The 19,441-nt window shown below is 38.3% G+C and overlaps 2 protein-coding genes across 8 annotated transcripts in view; both read right to left on the reverse strand.

Annotated features, from left to right (window-relative positions):
• FKTN (fukutin) overlaps nt 1–8,175 on the reverse strand; it is a 91,523-nt gene extending 83,348 nt beyond the window's left edge. For all 5 annotated transcript variants that reach the window (XR_008629846.1, XM_055136934.1, XM_055136927.1 and 2 more), the window contains exons 1-2: nt 8,077–8,175; nt 1,235–1,437 (exon numbers count right to left, since the gene is read on the reverse strand). Coding sequence is in view for 4 of the 5 variants with exons in the window: in XM_055136934.1 (XP_054992909.1) it covers nt 1,235–1,339 (105 nt within the window). In the remaining variant the exon portion in view is untranslated. The remainder of the gene's footprint in view (nt 1–1,234; nt 1,438–8,076) is intronic.
• Nucleotides 8,176–11,612: 3,437 nt separating this feature from the next.
• FSD1L (fibronectin type III and SPRY domain containing 1 like) overlaps nt 11,613–19,441 on the reverse strand; it is a 50,453-nt gene continuing 42,624 nt past the window's right edge. For all 3 annotated transcript variants that reach the window (XM_055119678.1, XM_055119674.1, XM_055119673.1), the window contains one exon: nt 11,613–17,646. In XM_055119678.1, coding sequence (XP_054975653.1) covers nt 17,524–17,646 — 123 coding nt within the window. In that variant the 3' untranslated portion in view covers nt 11,613–17,523. The remainder of the gene's footprint in view (nt 17,647–19,441) is intronic.

Below are 19,441 nucleotides of genomic sequence, written 5' to 3' on the forward strand. Positions count from 1 at the left end.
TTAGCAATTATTATAATTAGCCCCCCTGGGAGTGTTTGGCAACTTTTCACAATTCACAAATACATTCTCAACCTTGTGGACTACGGAACGGAAGTATTTCAGTGTGACCTTCAGAAGCTAAATTTTTTTCTTTTTTTAATTTTATTGAATCACTGTGAGATAGTTACAAGCGTTCATGTTTGTGTTACAATCACACAATGATCAAACACCCATCCCTCTACCAGTGTACATTCCCCACCACAAATATACCCGGTACACCCCCTCTTTCCCACCCTCCTCCTGCCTCCATGGCAGACAATATTCCCCATACTCTTTCTCTACTTTTGGGCATAATGGCTTGCAACACAGACACTGAAAGGTCATCATGTTTGGTCCATTATCTACTTTCAGCACATATCTCCCATCCCGACTGATTCCTCCTGCCATCATTTTCCTAGTGATCCCTTCTCTATTCCATCTGCCTTCTCCCCTCTGCTCATGAGGCAGGCTTCCAGCTATGGGGCAATCCTCCTGGCCCTTGTATCTACTGTCCCTGGGTGTCAGCTTCATGGGATGTTATTCTATACTCCACAAATGAGTGTAGTCCTTCTATGTCTGTTCCTCTTTCTGACTCATTTTACTTGGCATGATACTCTCCATGTCTATCCATTTATAAACAAATTTCATGATTTAATCTCTCCTAACAGCTACACAGTATTCCACTGTGTAGATGTACCAAAGTTTCTTTAACCAGTCATCTGTTCTAAGGCACTTGGGTTGTTTCTAGATTTTGCTTATGTACTGCAATGAACAGTACTGCAATGAATGTACCTATATAGGTACAGATGTCATTTCTACTGTGCTTTTTTGCATCCTCGGGATATAAAATTTTCCAAATCACTGTTTTTACTTCTTATGCCCATAGGCTATTATGATGGTATGCTATAATACTGGACTTTACTGTAATGATTTTTATAATTTTAACTGCATTTTATTGTTGCTGTTTGTTTTGTGGTCACACCAGATATGCTCAGTGGTTACCCCTTACTTGGTGCTTCAGCATTACTCCCAGTAAAATGCAATTAATTGTTCTCAATGTCCCACAAAAATAATGTGAGTATGAAATATCTTGTAAGAATTTGTAAAACTTGTATTTTGTGTTATTTGAAAGAGATATATGTTAAATAATATTCAGGTAAAATATTAAATATTCAGGTAAAATAAAGTTAATGAAAAGAAAGGAGAAAAATATTACCTTTGTTGATAAATAGTTCTTGTAGTAGTACAACTGAAACAGCAGAAATGCAGAACTGGTCAAAGTTAAAAGGGCCAAAATCACGTTCTTATTGATTCTACTCATTGGTCTATGGTGCTTACTCGGTTGTCTTTTGACAGTAACCCAATTGGTTTCATCTTTTTGGATAAGAAGATAATCTTTTCTGTGAACAAATATTATTCCTAAAGAAACAAAATAAAGTGTTAAATTTCTCATATTAGTAATCAGCATAGAATAAAAAGATGCCTAAAGTTCTAAGATCAAAGAATAAAACTTATCACCCAAACCTGAAAATATAAATGGGAAATTTATACAAAATCATCACAGACTGAATAGTCTCTTCTCCAGAGCTGAATTGAGCAGATCTAGTATAGGGCCTTTGAATTTGCATTTCTAAGATTTTCAGGTGCCAATGACAATACTGAAAAATCACCATCAAGAAACAAAAACAAAAGCACTGCCAACAGACATTATATGTGTGAGAGTTCCTTGTTTTGTTTTTATGATGTTTTTCAGTGTGATCTAGGATGTGTTCAGTTCTTATAAATAGCTGGTATATTTTTAGTTTTTAGCAAGTACAAAGAATGTTATGATGAAAGTTTTTATTCATAAAAATAAAAGAACTGGCCCCGTCTCTATTTCTTTAGGATACTACGTTTAATATAATTCTATTTCTTCTTACTGACTCTCTGCTAAGTTTTGGTTAAACCTTTTATAGGCAGTTCCTAAAGTATATCTTTATTCTTTTAGATATACTAATACATGTATTTGATGTGAAAGCTTTATGTCTTTTGTTCGAGTCATAAAATTAGAGAAAATCAGCAAATTTATACTACTTCCTGCCTTTTGTCTTTCAACCCTGATTTTTTAAAAAAAAAATTTATTGAATCACTGTAAGATAGTTACAAGCGTTTGTGTTTGGGTTACAATCACACAATGATCAAACACCCATCCCGCCACGAGTGCACATTCCCCACCACTAGTATCCCTGGTATACCCCCCTCCCCCTCCATTTCCACTCTCCCTCTGCCTCCACAGCAGACAATATTCCCCATACTCTCTACTTTGGGGCATTATGGTTTGCAACACAGATACTGAGAGGTTATCATGCTTAGTCGATTATCTACTTCAGCACACATCTCTTATTCCGACTGATTCCTCCAGCCATGATTTTCTTAGTGATCCCTTCGCTATTCCAGCTGCCTTCTCCCCTCTGCTCTTGAGGCAGGCTTCCAGCTATGGAGCAGTCTTTCTGGCCCTTGTATCTACTGTCCTTGGGTGTTCAGCCTCACATTATTTTATTTTATACTCCACAAATGAGTGCAGTTCTTCTATGTCTGTCCCTGTCTTTCTGACTCATTTCACTTAGCATGATACTCTCCATGTCTATCCATTTATAAGCAAATTTCATGACTTCATCACTCCTAAGAGCTGCGTAGTATTCCTCAATCCTGACTTCTATTAGTTATTTCTACCATGTTATAATCCTATCCTGCAATTGCAAATCTCAAAGCCAATATTGTTATTTCTCCAGCGCTACCTTTCAATTCTTTTGTTCTATCATATCTACCTACTGGATAATTTTGTCAGTTTATAAAGAATTTACGTGTACTATTTACTTTGTATTGTTTTTAAAAAATGGTTATCAATTAATAGGTTAAGTTCACATTTTCCTTCCCTTGAAGATTTATAAACCTGTGCCACTACAAATATTTTCTTGGCAATATCTGATTCAGTGGGCTATAGGAAGTCCTTACCTTTGATATGTAAAAAATTAGGTTATACGATGATGTCAGTAAAAATAACAGATTTCCCTCATTATGTTTTTAGTATACAGAATCAATTTCTTTTCCTGTGGAAAATGTTACATGTTGGAATATTCTTCTGTTCTAATGTTGAGTTCTCTATTTCCAGAACTAGAGTTAAGCTTTTGTTTCATCTCTTTTTATTCCTGTGTCACTTTGCTCAACTTCTAAGAACTATCATCATATCCTTTCCTGAGTTTTAAATAATTTAATTCTCCTTTTGCTTCTAATGTGGTCTTTCATTTCTCTGGGTTTAATTTCTTAAGATGTCAGATTATAATTTATCATATATTGTTTTCTTATATTTTACCAGCTCTTGAGCCTCCTGAGCCTTTTTCTTTCTTTTTTTAAATTTAATTTTTATAAAATGGTTTACAGTAGTTCATTATAGATATTCAAACACCAATCCCACCACTGTGCACTTTCCTACCACCATCAGAGGAAAGTGTGTGAAGATTGTTGTATTTCATCCTGGAGCCATTTAAGCCCTTGTATGAGATTACAAGCGTATATATTAAATTCAAACAAGTGTTTGCTACTTTTGGTTTATCAGTGGGCTAGAGTATAAGAGGTCATATAGCCACATTCACAGCTGCAAACTCCAGGACATACTGTATTGCTCTCTTCCTGGAGCTTTATTTCATAGTCTCTGGATCTTGGTTGTTGATGAGATTATATGGCACCAGAGGCAGTTTGTGGGTGTGACTGCCAAGCTACTGGAAAACTGGGGAGCTCATGGGAGGAGGCCCAGTCCCATTTTGAGAGAGCTTGGAGATCTCAGTCATGGTCCCACATATCTGTTTTTTTCTGCAAGTTCCCCCATAGGTGAGGCTCATCTGAACCTGTGCAGACCAGCCTTGAGCATGGCTGCACTGCTGGGTTCTGGAGGTTTTTGGCTGCCGGGGTTCTGCTAGGGCAGGGAGGGAAATTCAACCCACCCCCTTCCAAGTTGCCCCAGTGGAGACAGCCTAGTGCTGGGGTCAAAATTTACATGTTGCTCTCTTCTGGGAGCTTTATTTCATAGTTACTGAGTCTTGTTTTAAAGAAGTAATTGTTTCATTCAATTTTTTAGACCAATATAGTTTTCTCAGAGGTTTTTTTTATCATTAGTATCATTAGTTCTTCCTTTTTCTTCTTTCTTCTTATAGCAATGCTGCACAGATATCGTGCTCATTTTCTTTTTACTATCACTTAATCTCTGAATGTGTAAACTCTACCTAGATTAGTTATTTACATGACGATGCAGAAGGACTAGACTCTCTGGCATACAAGAAAGTAATGTATGAGAGTATTATGTGTATATGTGTATGTGAAAGAAATAATATTAAGAAAAAGCAAGAGAAACCTGTTTAATCATTACTTTTTATCCAGATGTCAGTGACAAGCAAGAAAGGGTTACTCTACTTGGTCTCAACAAATATGTTGAAGATTTTGTTGAGAAGAATTTGTTAAACACCAAAGTGTTCTTTCTCATTTACTCTTTCTTGCTAGTCATGCTACACACAATCCAAGAAAAAGCTCTCCACTACTGCTTTCTATGCAATATATCTTAGTGTAAACAAAAAAGTTGTCTCTCCTTTCCCTGCCACTTCTTTCTTCTTTCAATCTCTTCTGGCTTATATAAAAATGCTTTTCCTGTGGTTACAGGGCATCAAAACTTATAAAAATATAATTACACATTTTTCTCTTATTCTACTTGTTTCAGAGTAATTTCAGAATACACATCTTTGTCTGCCATCTTAAAATAAGTCTAGTTTGCTTAGTGAGCTGTATTGCCCCCTGCCCTGGGGAGGGTGTTGGAACAATTCAAGGAAGTGGGTAGTAGTCTTAGATATATTTTAAGTTTTTTTTTGTTTGACTCTCTAAAGATAGATTTCTGGGATATAGTGGGGGAAGAGGCACTGAGTAACTGTGTTTTGAAAGGGGAGCAGTAGGTCAAATATGTTTGGGTAACTTTGTCTTGAAGTCTTTAAAGCCAGGGGGCTAGAGATATAGTATAGAGGTTAAGGTGCATGTCTTGCATGCAGCTGAGTGTGGCAGAACTGGCAGTACTCAGGGGACCAGAAAGTGCTGGGGATCAAACCTAGGCCTTATGATACAAAGTATGTGGTCCAGCCCACCTGCTATCTCCTTAGTCCCCTATTTTTGATTTTGAATTATATCAACATTTTAAAATGGCTGAATTAAAAACAAAATCCAGTTATTGTTTTTAACCAGGTAAATCAGACTACTATCTCCTTAGCCCCCTATTTAACAGGTCAACCAGACTACTATCTCCCTAGCCCTCTATTTTTGATTCTGAATTACATCCTCAACCACTTTAAAAATGGCTGAATTAAAACAATGTCCAGGGAACTGAGTGATAGTGCAGTAGGTAGGGTATTTGCCTTGTATGCAGACAACCCAGATTCGATCCCCGGCATCCCATATGGTTCCCCAAGCACTGCCAGGAGTGATTCCTGAGTGAAGAGCCAGGAGTAACCCCTGAGCATTGCTAGGTGTGACCCAAAAAGTCAAAAAATAAAAATCAAAACAATGTCTAGTTATTGTTTATAACCAGGTCAAGCAGATTACTTTCCACCCCCCCCCCACCTTTTTTTAAACTGAATCACCCTGAGATACACAGTTACAAAGTTGTTCATGATTGGGTTTCAGTAATGCAATGTAAATAAAACTACTTTCAAAAGATTTTATTTTTAAAAGCTATCTTATAAAAGGACCAATGTTTCCATCATTTTTAATCAAGAAACTCATGACAACGCAGTATCTAGAGAATCTTGCTTGTCATGATTTGTCTTCTCATGTTAAACTACCTCTTCCCCTTGATACTCCATTCCCTAGCCCATTCATTAGTTCAAAGGATAAAAACCCTCAGGCTATTCCATGTACTCTAGAACCTTTAGGAAGGCATTTTCTCCCTACATATCTAATTAAATGTGTTCCTTTTAGTAATCTGTATGATGATAATTTTTAATCAGCCTGAGAACCCAGGTGGGTAAATTTTCCTCTACCTAACAAAATCATTTTGCTGGTCTGAGCCAAAAGGTTATCAAAAGATGCTAACCAAGTATGCCCAAATACTGCTTATGTTGTTCCTTTTCTTTCACTACTAATTTGTTTTGAAACAGGGAGGGTTGGAAGTGGGGGGAAATAGCCTGGAAGATTAAAATAGAAGGGGTTGAAATCTCTAGATCTGCTAAGTACTAATTCACTTAACCTTTTGAAACATCAGATCTCAAATGCAGAGGTATACTGAGCATCCCCTTACTCCCTCCAGGCACACTGACTGCCTTCAGACAGCAATGATAGAATATATATCTTTTTAATTTTGTCAATAGCAGTTGATTTTGAGGCCACATTCCTTGAAGCTTAAATCCAAGAAATCAATTCCTGGACATTTTTTTCTTCTTCTTCGTCTTCTTCTTTTTCGGAGCCTCTAAGACTTTCCTTCCTCGGGGCCGGAGCAATAGCACAGCGGGTAGGGCGTTTGCCTTGCACGCAGCCGGCCCGGGTTTGATCCCGGCATCCCATATGGTCCCCCAAGCACTGCCAGGAGCAATTCCTGAGTGCAAAGCCAGGAGCAACCTCTGAGCATTGCTGGGTGTGACCCAAAAAAGCAAAAAAAAAAAAAAAAAAAAAAAAAAACTTTCCTTTCTCTTTGTGGGGCATGTCAATCCAGTGCTGTCCTGTTCCGATGTTCCAGCCTTTTAAAAACCGCCTGCACTGGTTGACTCTTAACTAGAACTGTCTATTCCTGCCATGCTTGTCTTCACCCTGGCTCTCAACAGACCTGTCCAGGTGATTATAAACTGCCTGTCATTGTACAGCTCAGTCCGGCCTGACCAACTTTCCTTACAGCCCCCTACTCTAGTGGGTGATTCATTCGCTTGGATGTTCCATCCCAGGCTGCTGCTGCTCTTTGCAAACCCACTGTCTGGACCAACAAGGTATGCCCTGGCCATCTAGATTTCTTTCCACCTTCAAGAAAACCGAGATAGCTTGCACAGCAGGAAACAACGGCAGTGGTGCGATCCACACGGTGCAGGTGCAGTCAGGCACCCAGACACCTTTACAGGATTCTTCCGCAAGTGGCACAGAAATGGATGGTCCCACACACCTCCTTCGATGATGCGCTGGCACTCACCGGGAGGGAAGAGAGGAGGGTGCTAGACGCCTGCCTCTCCTGCTGCACAGGGGCATGGCCTCAGCTCTGGCAGCGTCCCTCACAATCACATCTCTGCAGCCCCTCCGCAGCCACTGTTCTAGGAGGCACGCGGGGCTGCACCCACCCGACTAGTTCCTTCCTTGCTGTTCTTCCTTGCAGGTCCCCTCACCTAACACCTCCCCCCACACACACACACCTGGTTCCTATACACATACACACACGGCTCCTATACACACACACACACCCCTTCAACACACACACCCGCTCCTACATACACACCCCTCAACACACACACACGCCCCTCAACACACACACGCCCCTCAACACACACCTGTCTCCTCTACACACACATAAACACAGCTCTCTCACACACACAGACACACACCCCCAGCACACACCTGGCTCTCTCTCACACACACATTACCGGCTCTCTCTTTCTCTCACACACCTGGTGCTCTCTCTCTCACACACACACACACCCAGCTCTCTCTCACACACACACAGACACACAGACACAACTGGCTCTCTCGCTCTCTCTCTCTCTCTCACACACACACACCAGCTAGCGCGCGCGCACACACACACACACACACACACACACACACACACACACACACACACACACACACACACACACACACACACACACACACAGACACTAGCTGACCCAAGGACCCAGGAGGAAAAGCCTGTTGGAGCGCGCTCAGCCCCAGCTCCGTGTCGGCCTCCGAGGGGGCAGCGGGTGCCCGGGATGCTGGGGAGACCCTCGCGGCGCAGCGACCCTCTGGTGACACACTGCCCAAGGCCCCCCCCCGCCTCCACGCCCTAAACAAGCGTCCCGGCTAACTTACCTCACGCCACGGCGGCGGCGGCTGCGCTTTACGGCACTGCCCCGCGGCAAGTGCTGCAAACGCGGCCGTCAAGCGCGGAGCGGCGGCCACTGCGGGCCCGGGTCCCGGGGGCTCTGCCGGCGGCCCCGCGGCGGCTCCCGCGCCTCCTCGCGTGTCCCGATCCCTGATCGCGGCCCAGCTTTGGAGACCTCGGCACATCGCCAGTGCCTGGACCTTTGCTGACTGCGACGGTCGCGCGACCTGAGGCCCCGGGGAGTGGACGGGTCACGCAGGGGTGCGAGCGGGGCTGTCGCCCAAAGCGCCTGAGCCGGACGGGTCAGCTCTCCGCGGCCCGCGGAACGGGCAGTGTAGACGCAGGATTGCGTGCTAGTTCTCGTGCTCTGAGAGAAGCCGAACCCCCCGGGTTCTGCCCAGACGAAGAGCTGGGAGTGAGGTGGACGGACGGCGGGCCGGAGCGGAAGGTGCCCGCGCGACCCCCAGGCCCGGCTGGCCAGACCCGCGTTTACTTTTCTAACAGTGTCTTCTTGAGGACCAGATACGAACCGATTTTATTATTATTTGGAAAAGTACCAAGCTCTGAACTTAAGATGTCTACAGAACTTGGTATTACTGGCCCATGACATAGATTTTCAGAAAAATGTTTTCTACATTGGTACTGGAAAATACATCAGATGAAGTCCTTTTCTTTTGCATTGCCCAGATTTTTTTTTTTTTACCAGTTAGGTTGTTTTACCAAATTTTTCTTCCACAAAGTTTGTATACATGTGAACTTTGTAGAAATCATGTTATTTAGAACTAGTTCTGTATTCATAGAACATATATACACATGTAGGCTTATTTAAACAATAATACCAGGCATTATTTGTCCTGTCTAGGCACAGGTTCATACTCATGGTATCGTACAGTTGGGCTTGCTTTCCCTTTCACACCATAGATACCATTCATCAGTAGCATGTTTTCTAGCAGTTGTGGAGGGTAACACATAAACAATCATCCTGGGGCATAAACACTACTTGTGTCAGTGTAAATGTATTTAGGGTTTGGTTTATAAAGGAAACACTTGTACAGAAAAGCAGAGTGCACACAATCGCCTGAGCTCTTATTCCCCAGGGATCTAGTCAAGCACAGGATTGGAATACCAAGGAAAGGGTTCTATTTGAGGACATCCATTTCTGGAAAGGTCTCTGTATTTATACCGAGGGAATATGGCAGGAGGGAAACGACACAGACATGCAGAGTATATCTAGAAAATTACCTACCAATGGTGTGACAGGTTATTAAGGGCAGCCTTTGAAATTCTGTCTGCCTATTCTTCAGTTAACAATTATGTTGCATATATTTGGCTGTCCTGAAAACTGCAAGGAACGATGGCTTATGCATGTAAGAGGACTCTAGAAATAGAATTAAATTTTGAAACGTGAGTATTTGAAATCTTGACATTGCTAAATTGTTCCCTTGAAATGTCACACCCTTTACTCCGTCCTCTATATGGAGGGTACAGGTCTCTCAGTGTATGTTTCACACTCCTTCCATGACTCGACTATCCAATGTCTATTCCTCTGCCTTCATACTTATCTAGGTGAAAATAAACTTAAGAGTTCATCTCATTTAATACTTAAATTTTTATGTAAACTGCTCTTAAATTCTAATATATATTTTAGAAAGACTTAAAAATCCTATTTTCTTTGTTACCACCTACCAAAATGTCACAAATCTCAAAATCAGAAATTAAAACATTTCCATCATTGTATAAGTTCTGTCAAAGAGCACTGTATAAAACGTTGGAGATGAAGAGACTATAGCTGTTTTTAGTCTTCCCATTCCATTTAGGAGAATTGATAAATTTTATGTGAATTGAAAATTTCATGAGAATTAATAAATTCCAGCAATCAGAAGACAGACCAGTAGAAAAGAGTCAAAATTTCTAATGAGATATTACAGGTGCTTTTTGTTTGTTTGGGGGCATAGCCAGAGATGCTGGGAACTTTCTCCTGGCTCTGCACTCAGGAATGATTCCTGACTATGCTTGGGGGACCATATGGGATGCCGGGGATAGAACTCGGGTCAGTCATGTGCAAGGCAAATGCCCTACCTGTTGTACCATCTCCAACCCTTATTACAGGTGCATTTTTTAAAAATTGTATTGAATCACTGTGAGATAGTTACAAGCTTTCATATTTGGGTTACAATCTCACAATGATCAAACACCCATCCCTCCACCAGTGCACATTCCCCACCACAAATATCCCTTGTATACCTCCCCTTTCCCACCCTCCCCCTGCCTCCATGGCAGACAATATTCCCCATACTGTCTACTTTTGGGCATTATGGCTTGCAACACAGACACTGGGAGGTCATCACGTTTGTTCCATTATCTACTTTCGGCATGCATCTCCCATCCCGACTGATTCCTCCAGCCATCATTTTCTTAGTGATCCCTTCTCTATTCTATCTGCCTTCTCCCCTCTGCTCATGAAGCAGTCTTCCAGCTATGGGACAATCCTCCTGGCCCTTGTATCTACTGTCCTTGAGTGTCAGCCTCGTGTGATATTATTCTATACTCCACAAATGAGTGCAATCCTTCGATGTCTATCCCTCTCTTTCTGACACGAAGCTAAAAGCATCTTTAAGGATGAGACAGCACTGACCATGCAAGTGGAAGCAAACATAAACAAATGGGACTACATCAAACTAAGAAGCTTCTGCACCTCAAAGAAACAGTGACCAAAATACAGAAGGAGCCCACAGAATGGGAAAGAATATTTACCCAATACCCATCTGATAAGGGACTAATATCCAGGTTATACAAGACACTAGTAAAATTGTATAAGAAAAAAAATCTCCAACCCCATCAAAAAATGGGGAGAAGTGAACAAAAATTTCCTCAAAAAAGAAATACAAATGGCCAAAAGGCACATGAAAAAATGCTCCACATTGCTAGTCATCAGGGAGATGCAAATCAAAATTACAAATATATTTTGAAGAGTTTAGTTTAGTCATTTTATACAGAACACACAGTCATTTTAAGGTCAAGTTATTCTGAATATTCTAAAATTTTAAAATGCCATTTGAGAAGCCTGTCTTGTTTTCAAGGAAAATGAGGCAAGATAGTTATCAAAACATCAATTTACAGCACTGAATATACTGGAGGTTTTTGTTTTTGAGCTCCAAAGGTGCTCAGGGCTTAATCCTGGCTCTGCAACTCAGAGATTACTTCTGGCAGACTCAGGGGACCATGTTAATAGGGCTCAAATCCAGATAGGCTGCAGGCAAGGCAAATGCTTTACCCAATGACTAGCACTCTGGCTCAGTACTGGATACATTGTAATAGTTAATTAATGCCTTCTAGTATAAAATAAAAGTTAAACCAGAGGAATTAGAATTATCAGTGTTGCACTGCAAACCTGTGTCCGATGTCCAAAACCAGATCAAATATTCTGGTAGATTAGAACAACCAATAAGCCACTTAATATATCCAATTTTAAACAAAACAAGCATGAAGAAATATAAGTGATATCCAGGTTAACAAAGTTTTGAAATGCTTTTTTTAATGACAATGCAACAAATATGTCAAATGTTAAGTGGGCACATAAATATTTTGTTCTTTATTCAATGCAAAAATTTTCTTACAGAAAAAAAAATTTCTTACATCTAGAAAGAACTTAGGACAAATTCAGTCTTTGCATGTAGCATGAGCATTCATAAATTCAAAGCACCAGAATCTGAATGGAAACAGCTTGGTTCATTAATTTATACCAGTACTCTGTTTTGATACACTAAAGCTGCAGGAGAAATTTTTAAGTTCTCAGAAGTCTTGCTACAGAGTAAAAGGTTTCATGAGAAAAATACTAAAAAGACAGCACAAACGAAAAAATTGTAGAGGGCATTTCCTTCCAGGATTGTTGTTTTTAAAAATGACATCTTAGGTCCTGGTGAAACTAACTTTAGGCACATGCTTTAACTAAATAAGAGGGAATCTAGAAGTATCTAAACACTTAAAATCCATTTTTAATTGAATATATTACCATACAATTATATAACATGTTACTGTTGAAGCAATTTCACTTATCCCAATTTATTTTATACCTCACAAGAGCCCTGTGAGGCAGACTTAATATTTTACAATCATTTTGTGTAAGGCAATCGAGGCGCAAAGATAGTAAGTGAGGAATATAGAGGCTACAGATCCAATATGTTACAGCTAAGGTAACTTAAATACCTTAAAAGAAATGAACCCAAAATATGTATCATGTAGAGATATTTTAAAGCCTTATTTAATATAAATTACTTTAAATTTTAGCCATTACATATTTATACTAAGAGTCTCCTTTAAAACATGGACTCCGTGCTTTGGTACTTTTAGATATACTGGAAATGGTTTTCTTTTCAAATATGTATTTTCATAGTCCTTAGATTTTCAAAAAAATTGTAATGCCCATAAAAATATCTTTTACCGATTTGATCTTTTCTTTCTCTCTCTCTCTCTCTCTCTCTCTCTCTCTCTCTCTCTCTCTCTCTCTCTCTCTCTCTCTCTCTCTCTCTCTTTTTTGAGCTTTTAGGTCACACCGAGTGGTGCTCAGAGGCTACTCCCAGTTCAGTGCTGGGTGACCATGCAGTGCCAGGGATCCAACCCAGGCTTCCTGCATGCCAACATGATGTACACTAGCTGCCTAGCCCACCAACTTATTTCTCTGACCCATAATATGACTTAATTTTAAACTAGTCCAAACTTGACTCCAAACCGAAGCAAACACATTCACCTACCTTTGCTTCTACTCTACATACTTGTGAAATCCTCTACACATTCATTGCTAAGGATCACCTTCTATTAAACAAGTAAAATTTTAAAAATATATCAAGTTAAACAAACAGTTGAAATAACTGACTTCAGAGTATCTTACACTGACTCAAAATAAAATACTACTTTAATTAAAAACTGGATTATCTGAAAAAGAAAAGTACAGCAATTTCTGTCAATTTATTTTTAAGCCACCATTAACCTTTATATGGCATGTCCAACAGTATCTTTAAAAAATACATATAATAGAATTCATTTAAACTCCAGATTACTCAAAAAGTTCAAAGCATTTAATCAAACATTACAGGTCACATATCATAATCACAAATATTTGCATATGTGAATATTGTAAAATATACATAAAGCAAACTATACTGAAAATGAGGTAATCTTTGTGATGATAAATGAAACATGTGATTTCTTATGATGTTCTGGTACCAGCATCATGAAATACATTTTTGGTTAAAAATAATGTAACTTTATGATCACTTGGATGTTGAAACAAATTTATGCTGATCGTACATTTCTCTAAAAGAATATATCCAGTGTAAAAATAAAATCAAGATACTTTCCCAATCCCATTTTGTGTGACTATATAAAAGTGAGCCTAATTATATTGTTAATTTGAGTATTTTACAAACTATAAAAAGTTTACCTTTAAAATTTCTGGCTTATTAGCAAAACATTGTTTTTAAGGTCCAAACTTTGTCATACCAAGCAGCAAAACTATACAGACATAATAAACTACGGATTTTGGAAATCTTAATACAAAGTATGACTGCCACATCAATTACATATTGTGAGTTTTATAATTTGTTAGCTAATGAACACTGATTATAACAAGCATGGGATAAAAAAAGGGAATTATGATGATTTGAAAATAAAGAGTTTAATAGGACCATTTTATAATAGATGTCTATAATGTCCTTTTCCAAATTTAATACTTGTGAATAATCATTTTTCATGTATTTTCTGAAAAATTTTTGTTTTCAAAAAAAACAAAAGACAACATATAATGAACTCCTAATTTATGAAAAAAATATACAGAGAAAAATGAGCCTATCTCTGTAAGTCATGAAATAGAGTATCAGCCTAATTAAACATTTCATTACAAGTTACTCATTTATGCTACCGAGGATCACAAAAATTCCAAAAATACGTGACACTATTTATGCTTTAATGTCATAAATGAGGACATAAAATCAAGCCAGTATGTCTCTTTAGATGATAGCATGGGGCAAAATGACTACTGAACAAAGTAGGCCAACTCTAGCTGACAGCAGCATTTTACGGTTTCTTAAAGTGATACAGAGGCCATCAAAATTAAAATCAGTTCAGAGAAGCATGCCCCTAACACTTCCAATTTGTTACTTTTTACAATTTTTAATACTTTCCAGTCCATTTATTTACATCTGTAACAATCAATCACATATATTCTTTATATTTCAACATGCATTCAGTTATGAACTCCTTGGCATAAACATTTACTGAAAGTTAGAGATATAGGAGACAAGGTCAGTCCAAAGAGTCAAAATGAGTTGTAATAAAACTTCTAAAGTGCTTAAGGCAATCCTTCATTTCTTCCTTTTTTTTTTAATCCTTCATTTCTTTATATAGTTTACTAAAACTGGTAAGGAATTTAACTGCTTAAAGAAAAATGCAATATTAGGTGAATATTGTTCTGAAACAAATGTTTTCTAAGTATGATATATCTACCACAGTCAATATTTCATGAATTCTTTTATAAAAAATCAACATATTAAACCTGTACAAGCAAAAAGTAAATAAGCCAATTAAGAATGTTTGGGGTAGGGGAGCAGAGTGATAGAACAGTGGGTAGGGCGTTTGCCTTGCACACGGCCAACCCGGGTTCCATCCCTGGCATCCCACATGGTCCCCTGAGCACTGCCAGGAGTGATTCCTGAGTCCAGAGCCAGGAGTAACCCCTGAGCATTGCCAGGTATGATCCAAAACAAATAAACAAAAACAGAATGTTTGAGGCTTATGTTATCTTTCTGTGATGTATTTAATTGATCAAAAGCACTCAATATTTTAAATTAAAACATTAATGTTTTTAGCCAAGCTATGTTAATTTGAGACTATTCAAATTAGGCATTACAACTGCTTATTTTGTAGTTTGAAAATGAGGGCATCAAAATTTCTCCATCTTAACATAAACTTAAAAAACACACAAGCTCCAGAAATTTCATTTTTGAGACCTTTAAAAAGAAGCAAGAGGAAGACCTCAGACTCTTAAAGTAGTCATAGTATTTCGAATGAATTTTCTAAATGAATATTAGAAAATTTTTTATGAAGTCTTTCAAATGAAAACATGAGCATGTGATAAAGTTTTATGTCCTCCTCCAGCCCCTGATTAATACTTCCTTTTCCCCATTTCCCTACAATAGAAGGCCCTTATTTGTACAACAAAATGGTCTCTGGCTTAAATATCAATTAACACTGCATGGGGAATTAGAGGAAAAAGTATGCTTGGAGGAAGAAGGCACTGAATTAGTGAGACGACACAATTAGATAAGACATTAGTAAAAAACTTTATAGTACAATTTCTGGCTTTTTCTGTGTTGTTTTGCTAAAATGTACTAGTGTTATTTCACATAAAGCAGCCTGAGCACTAAACTACTGCTTTTAAGGTTAGACTCTGTGAAAGGGAAGTATAATATCCTGTTAAGTCCTGGAATAATCTTTATAAAGAATAACAAAGGATCCAAATATTTCTTCAAAAACCTTAGAAGAAACAGAAATGCAAAACTGTTGTTTGGAGAATCAAAATAGTATCTCGATATATGTCATTCCCTACACTGAATTGTGTCTAAAAAATTACCAGAATATCCTTAGATAATGATGCAGATATGAATGTCCTCCAAAAAATAATATTCCAATACAAATAGTTTTCCTCATTTAGATTTATCTATGACTAAAACTTCAAAAAGTAAACTTGAGAAAAAATGTTTTTACTCTTCTACAGAGACCAACTCAAATGTAACCTGCAATAGCCACTTCTTGGGAGAAGGTGGTATAGCTAAAAATACTTAAAATGAGAATGAAAGAAAGTTGACATAAGTTTCAAAAATCAAGTAAAATACAAATAAAGATCTCTTTATAATGCTCAATAAATTCTCAAATACTGTAATTAAAACTTTTAGTTTGGATCCAAGGAATAGTTACAGGTTGTAATCAACTGAAAAAAAAAAAAAGACCCAGTTTTGTTCTGTTCAATAACCATGGGTTTTACCCACCATTTAGCATAGTTCCCCCTTAGTTAAGAAATGACGGTTCATAGTCAGAAAAATGATTACCTATGAGAAATCAAATTAAATTTGGCAACAGAATTAAGAGAAAAATAACTTCTAAATGTTTGAAGACTCATTGAAAATGTTTGAAAAGTCAGATAGGCAATTTTTTCAAAACAATTGTTTCAGCCATTTCATCTATTATTAAAAAGCAGACATGGATTACTTCATTAAATAAATTTTAGACAGCTCTACTTATAACATATGTCTCTTAAGACAAAAATGGAACAGTGTAGGTTTTTCTACCTTCTGACTATTTTTGAGGGGAAGGGGGGGTCACTGTTGGCAGTGCTAAGGAGGCCATATGTGGTACCAGCAATTGAACCAGAGTGTCCTACATGTAAAGCAAGTGACTTAAGCCCTGAAACTACCTGTCCGGTCCTCTCTACCTCCTAATTTTAATAAACTTACATCCCTACTAGAAATGATAAAAATCAGTATATCATTACTAGTTATTTCCAAATTCAAAGTGGGAATTTGACCAAAGATAACTATTAAAGGTGATTTTATTAAACTAGATATCTATTAAACCAGACAACAAAATATGAAAATATAAAGCTTTGGAAAATCTTATCATCCAAAAAGATGAAAAGAAATCTAATGCAGGGAAACAAAGAATATTCTTTTGTCACTATTAGTGTAGAAGACCAAAAAAAAAAAAAAAGAGGTAATTTTAAGCTAATATGTCTAGAAACTTCCTATCCATTCTCTGTTTTGAGTTTTAACCAAAAGAGAACTATCACAATAGATGGATAAAAGAAACTATTTCTAATCTATATGGTAACAACTTAATAAAACTAAGGGGACAGGAAAAATAAACATGGCTAAAAGAAAATCTTACCATAACCAACTATTTTAACTTTTCAAAAGCCTTAGAGGACTGTGTATTTTTAAAGCTTTAGTGAAAGAACAAAACAATAGGAAGTAATAAGGTTTTTTAAAAAGTATAACAAAAAGAAGGCAAGATTTAAATGCTTTTCAACCCCAGGCCCTAAGGCTACCCACGTGTAGTTAAACATATTAGAAGAGACAAAGTAATCTAGAGAACACAAAAATGAGTTTCTTTACACCTTTACACCTAAAAAAACACTGCTTTTTTTCACTTTACTCTTTCAATACATGAGTTTTCTGCTTTGTTTCTGCTTGCTTCTGTGGTATTGCACGTTAGGTTCCTATAAAGACTTCATGTAAGATGCGTGATGCTAACAGATTCCAAGTTGTAAAGCAGAGTGTAGTCAACCTGATTTCCAACACTTTTAAGTTCTGTGTTTAGTAACTACACAAGAAGGGCCAACCAATCAAAATGGTGAGATGTCAGGGACACAATGCTGAGTAGCATTACTGAGTAACATTGGTTAGGCTGCCAGTTGAACCAGTCATTCCATTTTCACTTTTCTGAAGTGTTCTCACAGCACTTGGAACCTGCATTCCAGTACTCAAAGAAAGTCCACCACACCAAACCTAAGAAAAGAGAAATAGAAAACATAAGAATGTAAACAATACGGAACATAAGGGATTCTTACATTTCCATTTCAAAGGCAATGAGTATCAACAAGTTCCAAAATGATAACTGCCATGTTAGAATTGAGGGGAGATCAAAAAGCTAAATCCAGTGTGTTTTAGAACTATAGAGAGTCTCTGAGCTCACTGGGTAGGCCAACGATAGAGCTTCCTGGGCTGAGTGCATGATTTGCACCACTTGAAGCAAACCCCAAGCACAGAGACCAGAGTAGACCCTGAGCACTGCCACATTTGGCTACAAAACAAAACAAAAACACCCCAAAACAGTACTCACTGGATAGTTACACTACAGAAGAAACTAAGTACTGGTGGCAATAATTTATAAAGTTAGATTACTCTAGGCCAGATGCTGCCTAATTTAGTTAGCATACCACCCTTTTCAGAAGAAAGATGACTGTGTCCCACCGGAAATCTATCTCCTTTAAGCAAACAGAAAGCACCCTCCAATAGCACCCATGACTTTTTTTTTTTATTAGTTAAATCACCATCAGATACACAGTTGCTCATGATTGGGTTTCGGTCACACAATGTTCCCACACCCATCCCTTCACCAGTGTACATTTCCTACCACCAATGTGACCAGTTTCCCTCCTTCTGCCCCCTCCCTCCAGTTCCCCCTCCATCTCTCTCTTTCTCCCCACTCTACCTACCCCTGCATACTTCTATGGGGTGGAGGTAAGGGACAGTATTGCCTGATTTGGGAAACATTGTATAGGCAAAAGCATTGGCAATCGTTACTTATGCTAAGCTTCAGGACCAAAGGCCAACTCTGTTATCCCAATTATTGCTTTCAATTTTTTATAATAAGGTATGGTTTGAGATTAAGTATTTAAAAGCCCTCAGGCTGGGCAGTACAAAAATTAAGATGTGTGCAATGTATGCAGCCTACGGGCAAGCATATGATCCAGGCACTGTACCTGAGCAGAGAGCCAGGAGCAGCCCTTGGGCAATGCCTAGCATGGCCCAAACCACTATCCCCATAAAATTGTAACACTGCAAACAGAAAAATCTATTCGTTTCTGCCTAAATATATTACCAATAACATTAAGGTGGACTTTCAGAAAAAACTCAAATAGTAATATCCAAATAGACCCGATAGTTTCCATTTATTGGGAACAAATGAGTTTATTAAAAAGAACACTGTTTTGCTGGGGCTAGAGGAATAGCTCAGGAGTCAGGAAAACATATCTTGCATGTCTAAGACTTGAATTTAGTCCCTGATATTACTTGGTCCCCAAGCACTGCTGGACGTAGCCTTGGCAGGCTCCAAATACTGTAAAGGTGGCCCTAATGGACCCCACATCAGTGGGCCAAAGCAGCATCAAGTGGCCAGGCCTATAACATAGATTATCCAGCCCCGCTGGCTGAGTACCATCCTGAGTAACCTCCAGGTCCCGAGTACTGATGAGAGGACTACCTAACCCCTGAAAATTGTTAAAAGGAAAATTAATATTCAACCAAATGAAGAATAACTGATCTGGAAATTTAAAAAATGAAAATATACAAGAACAGGTTAAACAATCTCAACTGCCACATGCAGCAGAAAATCTTAAAGCCAGGGAGAGCCCAGAAGCTCTCTAAGTTTGAACACTCTCCCTGGCTTTAAGATCTTAGGTATTCCTTGATTTTAACCCAAAGTATTTGATATTTGCTAGTAAACCAGAATACTATACTAAAGAAGTTACTGGCCTGTGAAAATTATAACTACAAAATTAACATTCTTATTTTTTAAGCT

This window comes from Sorex araneus, chromosome 1 (assembly GCF_027595985.1).
Source record: "Sorex araneus isolate mSorAra2 chromosome 1, mSorAra2.pri, whole genome shotgun sequence".
Lineage (NCBI taxonomy): Eukaryota > Metazoa > Chordata > Mammalia > Eulipotyphla > Soricidae > Sorex > Sorex araneus.